The 18,321-nt window shown below is 52.7% G+C and overlaps 1 protein-coding gene across 12 annotated transcripts; it reads left to right on the top strand.

Annotated features, from left to right (window-relative positions):
• Positions 1-486: 486 nt before the first annotated feature.
• On the top strand, positions 487-14,477 carry SF1 (splicing factor 1). Of its 12 annotated transcripts, none has more exons than XM_042957689.1 (14): positions 493-1,326; positions 2,637-2,765; positions 5,489-5,564; positions 8,609-8,761; positions 8,982-9,071; positions 9,422-9,605; positions 9,691-9,806; positions 9,937-10,044; positions 10,735-10,915; positions 11,178-11,451; positions 11,787-11,846; positions 11,953-12,132; positions 12,894-13,098; positions 13,534-14,477. In XM_042957689.1, exons 1-14 carry the CDS (start codon positions 930-932, stop codon positions 13,661-13,663), a joined length of 2,283 nt encoding a protein of 760 aa, XP_042813623.1. In that variant the 5' UTR covers positions 493-929; the 3' UTR covers positions 13,664-14,477. The 12 variants fall into 12 exon arrangements, with proteins under 12 accessions (XP_042813622.1, XP_042813623.1, XP_042813624.1 ...); XM_042957696.1 differs by having other exon boundaries at positions 512-960; positions 11,178-11,455; positions 13,534-13,659; XM_042957692.1 differs by having other exon boundaries at positions 514-960.
• The last annotated feature ends 3,844 nt before the right edge of the window (positions 14,478-18,321 follow it).

Here is an 18,321-nt window from a genome sequence, read left to right as displayed (position 1 = left end):
TCTGTCGGCTCAGATATTGCTTTTAACCTTTCAAAAAGGCTATTTTATAGCTTATTTTCTTTCTTCCTTTAAGAAAACAGGAAGTCCTTTTTTACCTGCGGCTAGTCAACGGATCCTGTTTACGGGCGCGCGCCGGCCCCTCCCCCCGTCCCCCAGTTCCGGGTTACCATGGGAATCGAGAATTGACGTCACTTAGGGCTTCCGCGCCGGACCCCAGGGTCGACTATGAAGCGAAGGGCGGAGAGGAAGCTTTGTCCCACCTGCGCATGCGCGCTCCTTCTCCACTCCTCCCCCACCGTAAATCTCGTTCAGCCGCGGCTTTACCGCCGCGACCTCTCGCTTAATCCCAGCGAAACTGCTCCCCGGGGGAGGGGCGTAGAAAAAGAATCGAACAAGCGACAGCCAATCCCATGAGACTACGACGCAACCAAGGTTGATCGACTCAATCAGTTTCAACCAATGAGAAAGCCCTTGGCTCTTACGTCACAGAGCTTGCCCCACCCTATCCCCTCCTTTCTGGACGCTGAGCTCAGTTCGCGCAGTAACAAATGAAGTGCGCGCTGCGACACCTCCTAGCTCGCCAGGCTCGTCCGCCATTTCTTCGCCGGGCCTAACGGTCCGGCCAATCCCAGCGTGCATCGAGAAGGGCTAAGGCTCCGCCAATCGGAGGCCGCCGATTCCGACCCCCTTGCCTCGGCTCGGCCCAATCCAGGCCTCGGACCCGTCGCCCCCGGCCCGCCCCCGCGGCGCCCTCTCTCCTCCCTCTTTGTGCGTCTCGCGCCGCCGCCGCCCGCCGCGTGAGAGGACGGGTTCCGCGCGCTCCGCGGCAGCGCAGTCGGGTCCCCTCCCCCCGGAAGGTTCGCGAAGAAGCCGCCGCCGCCGCCGCCGCCACCTAAAAGGAGCCACCGGTGCCGGTCCCCGGGGGCACCATGGCGACCGGAGCGAACGCCACGCCGCTGGGTAAGCTGGGCCCCCCCGGCCTCCCCCCCCTTTCCGGGCCCAAAGGGGGCTTCGAGCCGGGGCCACCGCCTGCTCCCGGGCCTGGGGCGGGGCTGCTGGTGCCCGGGGCGCCGCCGCCCCCGCCCGTGGGCTCGGTGGGGGCCCTGACCGCGGCCTTCCCCTTCGCGGCGCTGCCGCCGCCGCCACCGCCGCCGCCCCCGCCTCCCCAGCAGCCGCCGCCGCCGCCGCCCTCCCCAGGCTCCTCGTACCCGCCGCCGCAGCCTCCCCCTCCGCCGCCGCTCTACCAGCGCGTGTCGCCGCCGCAGCTGCCGCCACCCCAGCCGCCGCGTCAGGACCAGCAGCCGGGCCCGGCCGGCGGCGGAGGAGGTGAGTCGGGCCGAGAGAGCGCGAGAGGCGTCGCGCGGACGGGCCCGGCCGCCTGAGGGGCGCGCGGCGGCGGCGACGGCGGCTGCACGCGGCAGGGGCGCGCGCGCGCACGGGGAGGCCCCGGGCGGAGGCGCCACGGGGCGCGCGGCCCGGTTCTTGGGCCCCGAGTGCGCACGCGCGCTGGAGGGAGCGGGGAGGGCGAAGGGCTGCTGTGCGCAGGCGCAGTGTGGTGGCCGGGCTCCGCGGCCCGACTAAAATCTGGCGGGGCGGGGCGCGGGGGGTGGTCTGTGCTGTATTCTAGCCCCTGGTGTAGGAGAAGGGCGTGGAGTGAGTTGATTTGGTGGACGGGGTGGTGGGTGTGCATGTCAGGAAAGCGTGAAAGGGTCAACTGATGACGTGGAGCGCCTCCTTCCTGGTTGTAGACCGGTCCCCAAAAAGCAGAAAAGTAGCAAGGAGAGCGACTTTTTCTACAGCGAGGCAAGGTTTTCAGTACAGTGATAGAAAGTTTGGAAGTCCTCGGGGTGCGGGTGAGGCCTATGCTCCTTTTGGAGGGAGAGAAGTTTTTCCTAGTCTCGCTTCATTTACTGTAGAGAAGTCTGATAATGCTTCCCCTTAGTGTTGGGGCTTTGCCCCTGGGCCTGCCCCCCCCCCCCCCCCGGGAAGTAGCACTGATCTGTGTGTATTAAAAGTGTAGGGAGTTCCCGCAGTTGTATCGGAGGAGGAGGACTTGGTGGCTGTCGTATAGCTTGCTCTTTGTTGAATTTTTGATACGTCAGATACTGAGTGTCTAATTGGCCAGGAAGGTTGCTTATCTTGGCTAAACTGATGAAGAAAAAACTAATCTTGTTGAAAAGTTGGGCTTTTTCACTTAGTAAATCATTGGTTTCGCTGAGTTCTGGCCAATTTGGAAAGGTGACTGGTGGGGAGGGGGACGTGGGAAGAAACAGCGGTTTCTTCAATATTATTGTACGAGCCTGATTATTCAGTATACCTTGGCTTCTGCGACATCCACGGTTGATGTAGGTCTGAAACTTCAGACGTAGAGATTTATTAGATTGTTTACGTACCTCACAGTTGCCCTGGATATACCATAAATGTGAAATGTTACTTTTTCGGACCCAGGTCCAGATACCCTTGTAGTGGCTATGTGTCTGATTTCCCGGGTTTGTTTCTATTTTTTGCCATTTATAAAATGTCTTAGGTCAAGTTCTCAGGCTCCCGGTCTGCGGAGGTTGTGTGCAGTGTCCTGATCTGCTTGTTTATAGTTAGCTGGTTTATATTTGCATTTGATGGACCTTGTCTGCCTGTAGACTTTCCAAGTAAGAAGCGGAAGAGGAGCCGATGGAACCAAGATACGATGGAACAGAAGACGGTGATTCCGGGAATGCCTACGGTTATCCCCCCTGGACTTACTCGGGAACAAGAAAGAGCTTATATAGGTAAATACACGTTCTGCACCCAAATGCGTTTTCAGATTGTTACAGTTTATTCTGAGCGACATTTTGTGTGTTGTAAGTTTGAGACCTTAAAGTCTTGTTTTTTTAAGATGAGGTATCAGGTGTTCATTCTCGACTTTGACATAATCCATCAGTTTTTGCTGTGTTAAGTCCTGGGTTTGCAGCTCCTTGTTTTGGTCTGTCTGTAACAGCAGTGTTCTCCATGAGGGCCAGGAAGGTAGAGGGACCCACTTTAGGAGTGAGGGTAGCCCCCAGTCCAGCACCCCACCTGCCCTTTTCAGCTGCTGCTCGTTGCCAGTTGTGAGGTGAGTGTCTTCTGCCTCTCTGGACACGGCCCCAGTGGAGAACACTGCAGGTATTATAAACTAAGTACCTTTTTCACAGCATGGTTTTTCACCATAATTTCATATTCCTCCTCCCCTTCAAATGTGGTCTTTTACTTTTTTATAGGTACTTTCTGAAAAGAAAAAAACTTAATTTAATCAAAGACTGGCTCTGAAAGTGTTCACAGTGCACCCCTTTTTACCATTTTGTTGAATCTAACCTTTCCTTCAGCATCTTTTCTGGTTTGGTCTTTGGAGAGCTGTCTTAAAACGAGGGCTCTTTTACTATTTACTATCAAAGAACTCTGCTGGGAAAGGGATACTACTTGGATATGGAATGAGGTGATAGGATAAAAGATCTTAACTGATGGGAAATTTCAAGAATTAACAATGACTGTCCACAATGTAAATGAAGTTAATCTTAAAATTACCTTTTTTCAAATACAAGGTTTTTAATGCAAGTTTCACTTTTATTCATGTATCTGCAGCTGTCTCTGAAAAGTTCACTTGGAAATATTTCTTACTAACCAGATAAACATCCCCTTTGGAGTAAATTAGGGCAAAGGCTGCCTAGGCCTATGAGTCTGGAGCCTTCATCAGTAAAAGCTTCAAGGCTGGCATGTGTTATTCTTGAGGATCTGAATCTCGTTTTTTTTAACTGCCGAGAGTTTTGAGGTGTTGGAATTGTTTATCTTGTTTTCACGTACTAATATTTCTTCTTTCCCCACTGTTCAATCTACTGCCACCCACCCCTTCATCTCACACTGGATCGTTCTGGGTCTTTACAACCTTGCGAAATGTTCCTAGTGGGATAATGTTCCCAAAACACAAGCAGTCTTAGAAAATGGGGAAAAGCGAACTTCTCTGCAGTTCTCCAGTTCTCTTCCTGTGTAGGGAGTTAATGCACTGAGCCCGAAGGGCTGTTTACAGCTATAATCCAAGTGGATAGAGTCAAAGCCGAGGCCAGTATAGATCTCAGCTCCAAGGAAGATCCCAAACTTCGGGTTTAATTTCCAGTTATTTCCTCAGGTCAGACCCCACATCCCTACCGTAGTTAGGAGGACTGCCTGCTCCCATGAAGGGGACTTTCACTTGAGTTCTTGAACTTAATACTTGACCGTCAAGTCAGCACTTTCCTGGCATAGAAGAGCTTTAGGGATCCACAGATCTCGTTCATCTTCTGTCTCTCATAGTACACGCTGCCTTGTACGACGCCCCCAAGTATCATCTCTTGATATGAGTGTGGATTTTCACTTCTCTGGAGTTGGAGTGGATATACGGTATAGCCTTGTGGGATGTATTTAAAATTAGAAGGATGTCTTGGGTTAGACCTGTATTAATCCTGTTTTTGGAGCCAACTCAACTTTAACCCAACCCAGTTAAGACTTGCCCTTACTAGAGATGCCTGCTCACAACTCTCAGATGCTACAAAGGTAAGACACGGGTGACTCTTCAGCACGCTGAAGAAAGTGATCTTGCTCTGCAGTTCCATTATCTTGAGAAATCAGCCGGGTAACGTTTCCCTGGAGTCATTGAACTTTTGTGAAACCCTCCTCTCTTTTTCACGTACAGCCTTATTTGTCAAGGTCTGAGGGCCACACACATTCTCCTTGACCCACACTTCTATTTTCTCCCCTCTTCCTTTTACACTCCTCATGAGGAGCGAGTCTGAAGACAGACTTGTTAACCTCTCACGGTTACTGGTTTATTAAGGTATATGAAGATTTGAACAAAAGCAACAGGTATTGGGAGATCCTTATTAGTACGGATCGGGTTGTACGGAAAGAGTATGTATAACGAACTGTTTATGAGGTATCGGATTGGTTATTAAATGTCTTACTTGTTTAAGGAATTTTGAATCTGGTATCAATGAAAATGATCTTTGCTCAACTGGTATTTTTCCTTGTCCCATGTTAATTGGATTTCATTTTGGGCTATGCTTAATACTTAATGACGAAAAGTAAACTCTCAAGAGTCTTGCCCTCAAAGTAATTTGGTTGGGAACAGGGTATTGGTGATAACGTACATGCTTTGTTTTGGGTGCCATTCGTATAGCAAGCCTTGAGGGGGGAGGGAGAAGTGAAACACCGAGTAATTGCTTTGACGTTAGCCTTAGTGAACAGTCTATACCGCTAACCCCTCTTCCAACAAACTGTTTGCTTCCTTAAGTGATAACCATTTTGAAGTGAAAAATACCTATAGATGTAAATGGACTCCTGCCGATAGGCGGTTGGGGGTTTTTGCCTCAGAGTGTTCACTGATCAGTCGTCCCTTTCAAAGTCTCCGAGTTCTTCATGCTTGTTGTTGAGATTTGAGATGTTTTTTGGTAACATTGTCTTTTTTCCATCCTTTTTTTTTCTTTCCTAACCTGGTTTCTTCCAGTGCAACTGCAGATAGAAGACCTGACTCGTAAACTGCGCACAGGAGACCTGGGCATCCCCCCTAACCCTGAGGACAGGTTGGGAAACAGTTTTAACCAGCTGACAGTAACGCTTTTACCTTTTTCTCAATACGTTTTACTGGTGGCAACATATTGTGTCAGTTCAAAGAAATCATAGTAAGACGACTGCTAATACTCTGACTCTTGGGCCTAGGGTTTAATTAGCAATCCGTATGGTTAGTCATCAGTTAGAAAATTGGAATGAAACTTAATTACTAGCAGAATAAAAAGTTAACGGGCAAATGGACAACTGGTTTCCAATTGGTAAGCATGTAGATTTTCACCTGATTTACCCACCCGTAGTAGGGACAGTGAGGTGGCCCGTTCACCAGCCTTTACAGTAACCGCTGTGGTGGAAAGCCGAGGGTATAGAGTTTTTCTCACAGGTACACGATGCAGGGATTAAGAATATTTTTGAGCATCACTGAGTTTGAGCAGACCAGAAACTCTTACCTGGTTAGCTCATTGCTGCAGTCCTCCTCATGGTTTTGAGATGGTTTTCAAATAGATGAGATTTCTAACCAGCTTCCTTCACTGCCAGTGAATTTTCAGCCTTGGCCATTGCCTGGGGGTATTGGGAGGGGCCAGAACATTTCTCAGCTATTTGGGGAAGGCTAGCAACCAACCCTAAATCACCTTGATTTTTTATAAGAGTGTGGTTTGCAAACAGCTGTGGTCATGTCATCTCTGTTTATCCTTTCTCTCACCTTTGAAAAGTCAAAAGTCTGAGGGAAATGAACTTTTTAACCAGGAATTTTACTGACTGGTTGAACTTCAAACCGCTAAAGTCTAATCGAAGGGCAGTATGCCTCCCTCTCCGTGAAGTTTCTCTTAGTGCAGGCAGCATAGTTGAAAGCACTTGCCTTTAAAAGTTAGTGTTTTCGGCTTTTATTACCCAATTAATGGCTTGTTAAATCAGGAAGATGATGTAATGGTTTTAGAAGCCACTCACTCAATGCATCTTTCTGCTGCCATTTGCCAGGGAACAAATTAATTTCTCCATGTGTTCTCTCATTTTACGTGATTGAATTTGTTATTTTTTACCTGTAGGTTTTGGTTGGAAGGTTGTGTTTTATATTTTTTGGTGTTGTCCCCCCCCCCACCCCAAGATTTGCATTGTAGGTTGTAGACCACAACTGTTGAGTGCCTTTTTTTTTTTTTTTTTTTTTTTTTTTTTTTTTTTTTGGCCTTTTTCCCTTTAGTAATATGTCTAACAGGTTACCAGGCAATTCCTCAAAAGGTTGAATTTTTAACAAACCTTTGCTTCCTGGAGAACTGGGATTAGAGTTTAGTTCATCTATGTGATGCCTATTCGAAGTGAAGAAGTTGGGCCAATCTAACCTCTAGAATATTAGCTATTGCCTTTCACATCCACAATTCGGGAAGAGGTTAAACTGTGGGGAGGCTTTTAAATGACCGATTTGGTACTGGTAAAACTTGTTTTGTTGATTAGCTAGAAATGCTTACATTCTAGACAGCTGTGGGGTGAGAATTAGAAATGTCAAGCATGTTAGAAATAAAACCAGAGCAGAGTTTTCTTCTCCCTTGTATTCAGTTTGAAAGAGGGCCTAATGCCTGACTGGTTTTGCTTTTGAGCCCAGGTTGGAGGGAATTGCATGAGTTTCTTACCTTAATAAGGTTATTTCTTAAGAAGGTGTATTCTCAATATTAAGCCACTTTCTGCTATCTTGATGTTGCTTAAGTTGCACAGTTAAAAATGTTTTTAAGATCTCTTATAGACATAAATGTGTAAGCTGATAGTCTAATGAGCTGGGGTATGTTTGCTTTTGTTCACTATCATTGGATTGTGTCAACAGTTTATATAAATGCTAGAAACGGAGGTGTCATTTAGTCGTCATTAGCCATGAACAAACCTGACCTTTTATTCCATCGTGTGTGTAATGTGGTATGACATGGTTCCCTTTAGGCTGAAGACAGTGGGAGCAGCCGAGTTCAGTCCTTGCTCTCCAACTAGGCAAGGTTCTCTCAACTAAACCAAGGGTATAGGAGTCTTGACTACTTTCAGGATGTTTTTTTAATAACCTGATCCACATGATCTCTTCCCTTCTTGCAGCTGCTACTAAATTTTCATTCAGAATATCAAGCTATGGTCCTTTTTGTAATCTCAACTCAGAATTCTAGGAGCGTAACTTCTCTTTTTTTATTACCGCAAAATCCAGCTGTGGTAAACTGACCATTTTATCGTTACTATTTTTTTACTTGTAGCAACAGCATTTTACTCCTTAAAAAAATGAGAGAGAGAAAATCTGCTTTCTGGACTTGTAAACTCTGGTGGAGAATCCTAGGTTTTCCCCTTGCCGTTTGCAGGTCCAGACCCTAGACAAGTACTTGACCAAATCTGCACTTGCAGCCTCTAGCAGAAGCTGCGTTAGCACTTTAACGTTTTTCTCTACCCAGACTCCCCAACCTCGAACAGCCAGAAAACAGGTTGGCTCCTGGGCCTTGGACACAGCCAGCCAGGCCATTGAAGGAAAAGCAGAGACGAAGCCTTGAACCATCTCTCTCCATTGTGGGGCCAAGTAGCTGCAGCAGCCTTGAGTCCCAGTCGCATTGGGTTAAAGAGCTCGTACTTACTCTGCGGTAGGGGTGCAGACACTCTTCCTGCTAGGGCGCGAGCTCTGCAAGAGTCCACGTTTTACCTAAACTTGGGGTTTCCGTGGTTCGTAGAGTTGTAATATCGTACAGCTTTTTTAAAAACGAAAGAAAAATCCATACTTGGCAAGAAGACTCCAGAAGATGATACTGTCCTTGCCATTTACAGTCCAAAGATTTCCCCCCAGAAGGACAGACTTTTTTCTTCTCAACAATTAGAAGCCAGACCGTTTTTTTTTCTTCTCTCACACACACCCCAGTCCCCCTATGCTAAGCCAGCTTTCATCTCCCCACTCCACACGATCTTGAATAGCACACGTTATGGTCGGTTCCTCCGAAGAGTGTTGTGTTAGGGTCTGAGAGGCAGAGGGGCTGGGGAAGACTAATTTTAGCCCGTGTGGGATGAGAAAAGTGAAGGCAGAGCAGTAACGGGGCTCTGTTTCCCACAGGTCCCCTTCCCCTGAGCCCATCTACAATAGCGAGGGGAAGCGGCTTAACACGCGCGAGTTCCGCACCCGCAAAAAGCTTGAAGAGGAGCGGCACAACCTCATCACGGAGATGGTTGCCCTCAACCCTGATTTCAAGCCGCCTGCAGATTACAAGTAAGCAGAGGGGCTGGCCGGTCCGGGACAAGGACGCGTGTGGGCCACGTGTGGGCCACGTGTGAGCTGGTGGTAGAACCGTTTTGGTACCCATGTCTCCTCTCTCGCCCCAAGTCACGTGTGATTAACACATGGTACCAAGCTCGGGTTTAGAAGAGCTGTGGCATGTCGGTGTCCTGTCTCCAAAACACGCGGAGTCCATGAGTCTTTTCTTTCTTAGGCCTCCAGCAACACGGGTGAGCGATAAAGTAATGATTCCACAAGATGAGTACCCAGAAATCAACTTCGTGGGGCTGCTGATTGGGCCCAGGTGAGTAAGTGCTGTCCTATGGGACGGTGCGTCATTCCTGAGACCCCGTGGGATGGATCGATCTTAGGCCCCGTTGGGTACAATTGATAGCTTGCCTTCCCGTTTTGGGTGGGAGGTCACGCCTTTCTGTGAGAAAATCTCTTTAACTTCGGCCTCTTACTGCAGAGAAGTCCGATCCTGGGGATCGTTTGCTATGGCTGGCCTTCACTTGGGGGTCCTGGAGCTTTTGGTGGGAAAATCCAACTCCATGCTGTCCCACTTTCTGCCAGTGTGGTCAGCCCGCTCTGTCTCTTCTGGCATGTGAACTTGCCTGGCGAATACAAAGACTCCGTTCTTTCTGCCTCTGATAGAGGGAACACCTTGAAGAACATAGAGAAGGAATGTAACGCCAAGATTATGATTCGGGGAAAAGGGTCTGTCAAAGAAGGGAAGGTCGGGCGCAAAGATGGCCAGATGTTGCCTGGAGAAGATGAACCACTTCATGCCCTGGTTACCGCCAACACCATGGAGAATGTGAAGAAAGCCGTGGAACAGGTGAGGCAGCCAGAAAGGAAGCCTATTGCTAGAAGCCATGCAGTGGCCCCGGTGCTTACGTGACTGACTGTTCCATCTCCGCTAGATAAGAAACATCCTGAAGCAGGGTATTGAGACCCCTGAGGACCAGAATGATCTACGGAAGATGCAGCTTCGGGAGTTGGCCCGTTTGAACGGGACCCTTCGAGAAGATGATAACAGGTGTGGCATCAGTTTTGAAGGGAGGGAGAGTCCACTCGGACCTAAAGAACCTGTGGGAGTAGGGAGCGTGACCGTGGCTCTTGAGATGACTTTGTCTTTTTTTGTGTGTTTGTTTTTTCTTCCTTGACAGGATCTTAAGACCTTGGCAGAGCTCAGAGACCCGCAGCATTACCAATACCACAGTGTGTACCAAGTGCGGAGGGGCTGGCCATATTGCTTCCGATTGTAAATTCCAAAGGTGAGCGGCTGGAGTTGGAGCTTCTTTGTAGCCTGCGGTGTACGAAACTTTTTTTTTTTTTAGCACGTTGTTGGTTGGTTCCTATTAACCTTTGGACCAGAGAGATGCTCCCTTTCTGTGAATGTGGTCTGTGACGGTGTGACGTTAAAGCCCAGGATGATGAGGAGCAGCTTGTGCAGAACACCTGTATTTTGTGGCTCGTCTTGAGTTCAGGAACACTGGAGATTTCCATTTTGGATATACTGTGCCTCGGTGTTAACTACCTTTTGCTGCTAAGCAGTCTGGATTCTTGACCGGTTTTGAACCAGCCCTTGATGGCAACAGTTTTCTCCTTTTTTTACTTTGGAAAACCTGGCAGGTGCTCTCGTCTTGCATATATTTTCCTTTCCTCAAACTGGGAATGTAGGATCTGATGCAAGTTTGTTTTTTGGAAGAGCCTATGCTTTCCTGGCTCCCGTGGCTGGCGTGGTCGTATGATCTCCGTCTTCTCTGTTGTGGCAGAGATCCGCGTGGTAATCTCAGATGCAGAGCTGGGCACAGAACTGAAAATTGGATGAGACTATTTTGAGGAAGGATCGTTGGATTCCTCAAAACTCTGTCAATTTCTCAGAACGTAAAACTTTTTTTTTAATAACGAAGGGGTTTTTTTTTTTTTCTCTTCTCTCTCTCCGTTCCCTATCCCACCTTCAGGCCTGGTGACCCCCAGTCAGCTCAGGATAAAGCACGGATGGATAAAGAGTATTTGTCCCTCATGGCTGAACTGGGCGAAGCCCCTGTGCCAGCGTCCGTGGGCTCCACCTCTGGGCCTGCCACCACGCCCCTGGCCAGCGCGCCTCGGCCTGCTGCTCCCGCCAACAACCCACCTCCCCCGGTGAGTTTCAGGGGCTGGTTTTTGTGGCCCGGTCCCCCGTTCTCTTCCTCGGAGACGGGGGCGCTGTGGCCAGGTGCTCTGGGTAGAGCAGGTTGGCGGACATGGCTGGCAACATTGTTCTTCCGGATGTCAGGATGTTTGGGGATCTCTCGCTTTGGGAAGATCCCGTCCTCCGGTTCTGGACCTCTTGACGGAGCCGAAAGAACAGTGTTGCCACCAGGGGGAGCAGGCAGGGACGTTGGCGGGAAACGCTCTCACATAGTCTCTCATGTCCACCACCCAGAGCCGCCCACCCTGGATGAATTCGGGCCCTTCAGAGAGTCGGCCCTACCACGGCATGCACGGAGGTGGTCCTGGTGGGCCCGGAGGTGGCCCCCACAGCTTCCCACACCCGTTACCCAGCCTGACAGGTGGGCACGGTGGACATCCCATGCAGCACAACCCTAACGGACCCCCACCCCCTTGGATGCAGCCGCCACCACCACCGATGAACCAGGGCCCCCACCCACCTGGGCATCATGGCCCTCCTCCAATGGGTAAGTAAGTGTCAGACCAGAAACCTTGGGGCTTTGGGATAAGCAAGGGTTACATCAGGTTGCTGCGAACCGGAAGCAGCCCTCGGAGTGGCTGGGTGTCGCACCAGGTCTCCTGCCAAGGCTCGGGCTCCAGAAGGAGCAGGATTTTGTTCTGGTTCAGGAAGTGTTTTCTGTGTGGGGTAGACACAGGCCTCCCTCTTCAAGGCAACAGTTCTAGAACTGTTCTTAGAACGGTAGCCATCGCAGGCTGTGTGACCGAACGAGCTGTCGGTGGGGGCATCTTCTCTGGCTGGTTCCAATGTCCTGCTAAGTCCCTGCTCTTTCCTTCCATCAAGATCAGTACCTGGGAAGTACGCCTGTGGGCTCTGGGGTCTATCGCCTGCATCAAGGAAAAGGTAACACAGCCTGTCCCCTGCTCCCTTTGGGGTGTGCCCTGGGCGCGAGTGGGGTCTCCGGTCTCTCCTCCCCTGAGGCCTCACCCCTGCCTCCGCCTGCCCGCAGGTATGATGCCACCGCCGCCTATGGGCATGATGCCGCCGCCGCCGCCGCCTCCCAGTGGGCAGCCCCCGCCCCCTCCCTCTGGCCCTCTTCCCCCATGGCAGCAGCAGCAGCAGCAGCCTCCGCCACCCCCTCCGCCCAGCAGCAGTATGGCTTCCAGTACCCCCTTGCCATGGCAGCAAAGTGAGTGGAATATTTTGGGCTTGTGGGGGTGGGTGGGATGGGGAGGTGGGGCTGAGAGGGACGAGAGAACCTCGCAGCTCACGCGGGCAGGCGGACACCCTGGGAGGAGACTCTGGTCTCTGCTGGGGGTGTAAACAGAAAGGGCCTCCTGGCCCTCCTGGGGATCTTGGGGAAGAGAGCTGATGTTTGGCGTGGTTGTGTCTGGGGAGAGGTTTTGGGGGACCTGGAGGGAACCTGCCATCGTAGGTAGGGTGCCGGAAATCCAGGCGCTCGGTGGGCTGCGGGAGCTGCCAGCCGCTGGCTGGCCCGAGCCTGTGCGGAGGGCCAGGGTGGGGAGGGTGCTTGCATGCCGTGGAGAGGGATGTGATTGGGGCCTGAGAGACTGCAGGGATGGGACCGGGCTGTGGGGAGAGTAGCTGTGGCCTTGAGGTTGAATGTGCCGTTCGGTGGTGGCGGCGGATGGGCGGAGGGACGTCAGAGCCGGTTCTTGTGTCTGGTACCTTTCCCTCAGCCCTTCCACGGGCATTGGTGACAAAGGGCTTACTCTGTGAAGCCCAGAGACCTCGAGGCTGACCCCAGGGTAGTCCTGCCCACCCCTCCACTCCCCATCACCAGGACAGCCCCGCCCGCCCGCCCCCCACCACCGTACCGCATGCCAAGCAAGGAGCAGGCGCCCCTCGCCCCCCCATCCCAAGGCAGCAGCCGCAGAGAGCCGCGGTGTGCCCCCGCGCGTGTGACCTTGGGCTTCTTTACCACCCCAGATACGACGACTACCACCACGAGCGCTGGCACAGGGTCCATCCCGCCATGGCAACAGCAGCAGGCGGCTGCCGCAGCTTCTCCAGGAGCCCCTCAGATGCAAGGCAACCCCACTATGGTGCCCCTGCCCCCCGGGGTCCAGCCGCCTCTGCCGCCCGGGGCCCCTCCCCCTCCGCCGCCTCCGCCGCCTGGTTCCGCCGGCATGATGTATGCCCCGCCCCCTCCTCCTCCGCCTCCCATGGACCCTTCTAACTTTGTCACCATGATGGGCATGGGGGTGGCGGGCATGCCGCCCTTCGGGATGCCTCCAGCTCCCCCACCGCCTCCACCACAGAACTAGACTCGGTTTTTTTAAGAAAATATATATTATATAGAGAGAGAATTGGTCTCGTTTAAACACACGCCGAACCTCACCATATGGAGCCAGACATTGGGATGCACGCATGTGATTGGTGTGCACGCATGTGTGTGTGTGCACGCACCGGGCTGGGCCAAGCGACCGAGGACTCGCTTGGGAACGGGCAGGTGGTAGTAGGGGCGCCAGCTTGGGCTCTCCTGGCGCCCCGTAGCATCGAGTGTCTTCTTTGTCTTCTTTCTCTCCTCACCCAACTCCCTTTGCCTCTCCCCAAACCGGGCCGCCAGGATCCCTCCCCGCGGCGGCGATGGCCCGAGCCATGAGAGTGAGGACTTTCCGCGCCCATTGGTGACCCTTCCAGGCAGACAGCCTCAGCAGCGCCCCTGGTGGACGGGATGGTTCGGCAAAGCAGCCTGAGTTATTTTTGTGGACGGAATCGGAACACGCTGGCTCCATATCGTGAAATTTTTATTAATTTTTTTCTTTTTCCTTTGTTATTTCCTGATCTCTTCCTTTCTTCAGACTCCGTCCAAGGAGATGCTCTTCCCCGATCTTCTGCTGCAATTAGATTCCTTTCCTTTTTCTCCGTTCCTTGTTCTTCTCTTCCTAAGGAGAGGAGGGAGCAAATGGTTTTAGGCGCAAGCTTTAGCCATTGATGTCAGGCTAGTTGCGGGGGTGGGGCGGGGGGGAGGGTTCTTTGGTTCTAAAATTTTCAAGGTTGCCATGACCACCCCAGAGACTTTTTTTTTTTTTGTCCTTTCTGTAGTGTGAGATTTTTGTCTTTGCCACCTTTGTAGAGAAGTGGGTTCATTTCCAGGTTCTGGGTCGACACCTATCCCGGCACCCCTGCCTGCGTTAGGTGGGGCCACCCAAGCCACCTTGGGCTCGTCTGCCACCCTGGAGAGTCCTTTCCATGCTCCCTGAGCATCTAAGCTGCCTCAGATTCCATTTGTTCCTCTCCTTCCTGGAAGGTTTCCTTTTAAATTTTATTTTAATCCCAAACGTCTGAATGTTTTGCAGTGTCTAAGGGTTTGAGCCCCTCGTTTTTCATTCTACTTCCTTTTTCCTCCCCTTCCCTCTTCATGGAGTGATTATGTTGACAATAATGTATAATGCGCGTTCTCTTCACTGGTTTATCTGCAGAAATTTCTCTGGGCTTTTTTTTCGGTGTATGATTCAACACTGCGTTAAAGGGGGGTGTTCCATTGAATAAAAGAGCAGTGTGGTTTTCTGGGTCTGTTTCTTCATTTTCTCTTCTTAGATCCCCTCCACCAGCACCAGAGTTACTTTTTTTACCTCCATTCAGCACCTGGCCCCAGCCGCCCCGGTCTCTTCTGGGGGACTGCTGCGACACTAATTAAGGAGCCTCCCACCTGTGTCCCCGTGTGTGGCTTTGCCGGTGGGAGCTTGAGTGTGTGGGTGGTCCCGCCATCTCTCCCTGGTTTACTAGCTGAGACCCGGGTTCTTTGCACCCCCCTCCTCGCCTCCATCACCCCTCATTCCCCTGGTCCCTGCTCTTTTGAAAGCCTTTCCCTGGGGCTTGGACAACCGCCCCCCCCCCCCCAACACGCACACGCGCACACACTCACCCACCCCTGATGAGCTCTGGTTGCGACTTCTGCCTGGAAGCCGCCACCTGACCAAGGCCCTGGGCCTAGGGAGGCATCAGCACTAAAGGTCAAGCCAACTAATCCTGCCTGTGAGGCACAGAGCAGCTAAAATTAAAACCGCCAAGTGGCTTTTTCTTTCTCTGCCCGTGACTTGCTTGCAGCCTGCTGCCGCTGCAGGCTTTGGGGGTTGGTGGGGGCGAGAAAAAGTGCCCCGTCTGCACTTTTCGTAAGCACTTCTTCGCAGGGGTCTCGAGCCATTTTGTTCTTTCACGGGTGGGGCAGTGGACAGTGCCTGTTGTGGCAGCAGAAAAAAAAAACCCACGTCAGGGCTGCACGAGGCAGCGAGGTCCTCGCCCGACTGTTGCCGCCGCTGTGCCGCACCGCCCCTGGGGAGCCTGCGTGGAGCCTGCCTTTCCTGGCAGCCTCTCCTTCCTTTGGAGGAGGTTAAGGGACAGCACGCCCCTGCCGCCCCGGCACCTGGCCGGTGGGGGCAGCTCCAGCCTGGGCTGCTTTCCACCTTCAGGTTGGGCCCGCCCAGTGCCTTCTGTGTGGAGCACGGCCCGGTTTTGTGGGCCCCGTCCGGGGCGTCTGTATCTCTGCCGTAGGCCTGCGGGGTTCAGGAAACCCTCAGGAGGGAGGCAAGTTCAGTGGGTTTCCCTAACCAGGCCCTAAGACTACAGGTGACTAAAGGAAGAGAACAAGCTCTTTTCTCTTTGTCCTTAACTGGCGGAATGGGGGCAGGGCCTGGGGCCTAGCAACCCTCTTTGACCTTGGCTTCACCTCATTGCTTCCCCCACAAGCTCGGTTTCCCTGGTGGGCTCATTGGGCGGTTAATTAGCTCTTTGAAGCTCTGGAAGAGGCAAAGTGGCGCTATGTGGGTTTTAGAAATAAAATCAATAAATGACTTAACCACAGCCCCGCCATCTCCTCCGTCTCTCTCCCCTGGGGCCAGCTCCATTCCTGTGCTAGCTCCCTCCCTGCTCCCCCGCCGTCAGCTTTTGTTAAGGTTTTGGAGAGTAACAAAGTGGCTAGCTAAGGCACGTCTCTGGGCCTTTCTCCAAGGAGCTCCAGGCCCTGAAATGGGAGAGAGGCTTGGCCTTCAGAAGTGTAGGGAGCCACCTGCCTCTGAGGCAAGAGTGGGGAGAGAGGAGAAATGCTTTCCCACCCGCCTTAGGACCTGAAAGAGTGCAGGAAAAGCCCTTTGCTCAAGCCCGTCTGTCCTGTCACTTCGGCGCTGGCTTCCTGCCCCCTCAGCCTGGTTGGTGAAAGGAACACCGGCTGGGAAAGGTCAGTGTTCGGGCTCTGGAGAAACCCAAGATTGGTCCGGAGAAGGAGGCAGGATTTCTGGTTAGAAACCTAGTCAGACATAAACAACCTTGAGTTACTCGGGTTGGTCAAGTGCTTCCAGGGTTCAAGATTGATCTGCACACGCAGCACTGGATGGGGAATGAGGGATTGGAGAGCACATGGGGAGGCAAGTAGGTCAGCCTGAGCCTTCAAGGTTTCATCATGCTGGGCTGGGGCTTGCAAAATAAAAGGGGGGTTCCCTGGGGTGGCGTCACTCCAGTGGGGGCCACTGGAGACCCACAAGCGGGTAGTCAGAGAAGTCAAAAGTAATTCTGGGCGCCTGGCTGGTTTATTCCATAGAGTGTGAGACTCTTGATCTCAAGGTCGTGAGTTCAAGCCCATTGTGGGTGCGGAGCCTACTTTAGAATAAAACAAAGGTTTAAAAAAAAAAAAAAAAAAGGCGATTTCTCCTGGGGCGCCATCCTGACTCAGTTGGTAGAGTATGTGACCCTTAGTCTCAGGGTCGTGAGTTCAAGCCCCACATTGGGCACGGAGCCTACTTTTAAAAAGTAATTTCTGTTTCCTAGTAGAAATGGGACAAATCCCTGTTGAGCCAGTGCCTTGAGCACAGAAGGGCCAGCAAGGCGCTGGTACACCAGGAGGGGCGTCAGAGCCAGCCAGCCAGAAGAGGTTTGGATTCATCTGGGGAGCGGATGAGAATTTGGGAATGGTTGGGAGCAGGTCCCCAGCGGCAGGAAAATGAACTTGCAGGCCATTAGAGGTCAGGGCAGAGGTTTGTGTGGGCAGGGTCCCGTCACAACTTGGGTGCGAGGTGACTGCACAGGGAACGTGGGGCTTTCTCCAGGACTATTGTGCACCAAGGAGCTTCCTGAGCTCTACTCAGAGCAGCCAGCCTTTGGCGAGTGAGTCCAGCCCCCGCGGCCCAAGATGGCCCAAGATGCTAGCCGAGCCCGGAGACCCGACCCACCCAACTGGAGACAAGGGTTTGGAGGGTGGGTGACCCCCGCAGAGGCACAGCCCCGTGGGTGGGGCTGCAGATGGGAGCATTTAAGGAAGTTTTCTGTATTCCCACCATGCCCGTGTAGGCACATTTTGGTATTTTCCTGATCTTCTTTCTCACTATGAAGCATGGCGGCCTGGGGAGATCAACCCAGTAATGCTGTTTGGGGGCAGACGAGAGCAGCGCTTGGGAGTTGGAAGACTTGGAGTGTAGACCCCACACCACGCTCGTGATTCCAGGGCTGGGCCTGCTGTGGCTCAGGATGTCCTCGGAAACAACTCGGCCTTCCCCCAAGCCAGGCTCTCAGTAACGTCCTGCGGCCGTCCGGGCCTCTGACCTGCTTCCCTGGCCCTCAGACCAGAACACCCAGTTCTTGCTCTCCACCAGCCCGCTGCCCGGGAGGCCCAGGCATCCTTTGAAATTGCACAAAGCCTTGGGCTCCTTTTGCTCAAAGAACAAAGCAGGATCCAAAAGGCGGCCTCCATAAGAGTAGGAGGCAGCAGCAGGCGGAGGCAGGAATTTATATTCTTATTTGAGAGTATAAATTGGATGAAGGAATTCAAGGCTCAGAATAGTAAAGCGTCCAGCCTCAGGTCACACAGCAAATCAGTGCCGGGGCCAGGGCGTGAGCGGTGGATCGGGGACAGCCAGAGCCTCCAAGGGAAGGTCCTGGAGCTGCCAGGCCATGAAGACGAGGAAGTGCTATAAGGTTCCCGGTGCCGAGGCTCCCACTTTACAGGTGGGGTCACGGCCGTGAACCTTGGCCCACTGAGTCCCTGTCCAGTACTGTGGCCCCAGGTGGGAGGAATGAGCGGGAGAAGGTCTCCAATCACCTGGCAGCTGCATCACAGAGAGACCCAATACCACTGGCCAATGTTACGAGTGGGTGGGGGATGCTGGCTTCTCCTGCCCCTGTGGGCACAGGACTACAGTTCCCAGAGGCCCCTGCTCTGGGCTGGCAGCCCCTAGCCAGAGTCAGCCTGTAATCTGATTACCACCACTCTCGAAAGGTCACTTCAGAGCTCCTTGAAGGACAGCAACAGGGGGGATCTCGGAGTGGCTCAGCTTGGGTGGGGGTGGCGTGGGGGCAGTGGCCCTGCCTCAGGCGACCTTCACACAACCCCCTGGAACCCGGAGTCCCCCGGTCCCCCTTCTCC

The sequence above is a fragment of the Panthera tigris genome, chromosome D1 (genome assembly GCF_018350195.1).
Source record: "Panthera tigris isolate Pti1 chromosome D1, P.tigris_Pti1_mat1.1, whole genome shotgun sequence".
Lineage (NCBI taxonomy): Eukaryota > Metazoa > Chordata > Mammalia > Carnivora > Felidae > Panthera > Panthera tigris.
Note: the sequence above shows the minus strand (reverse complement) of the source record. Positions and strands in the feature narration are given on the sequence as shown.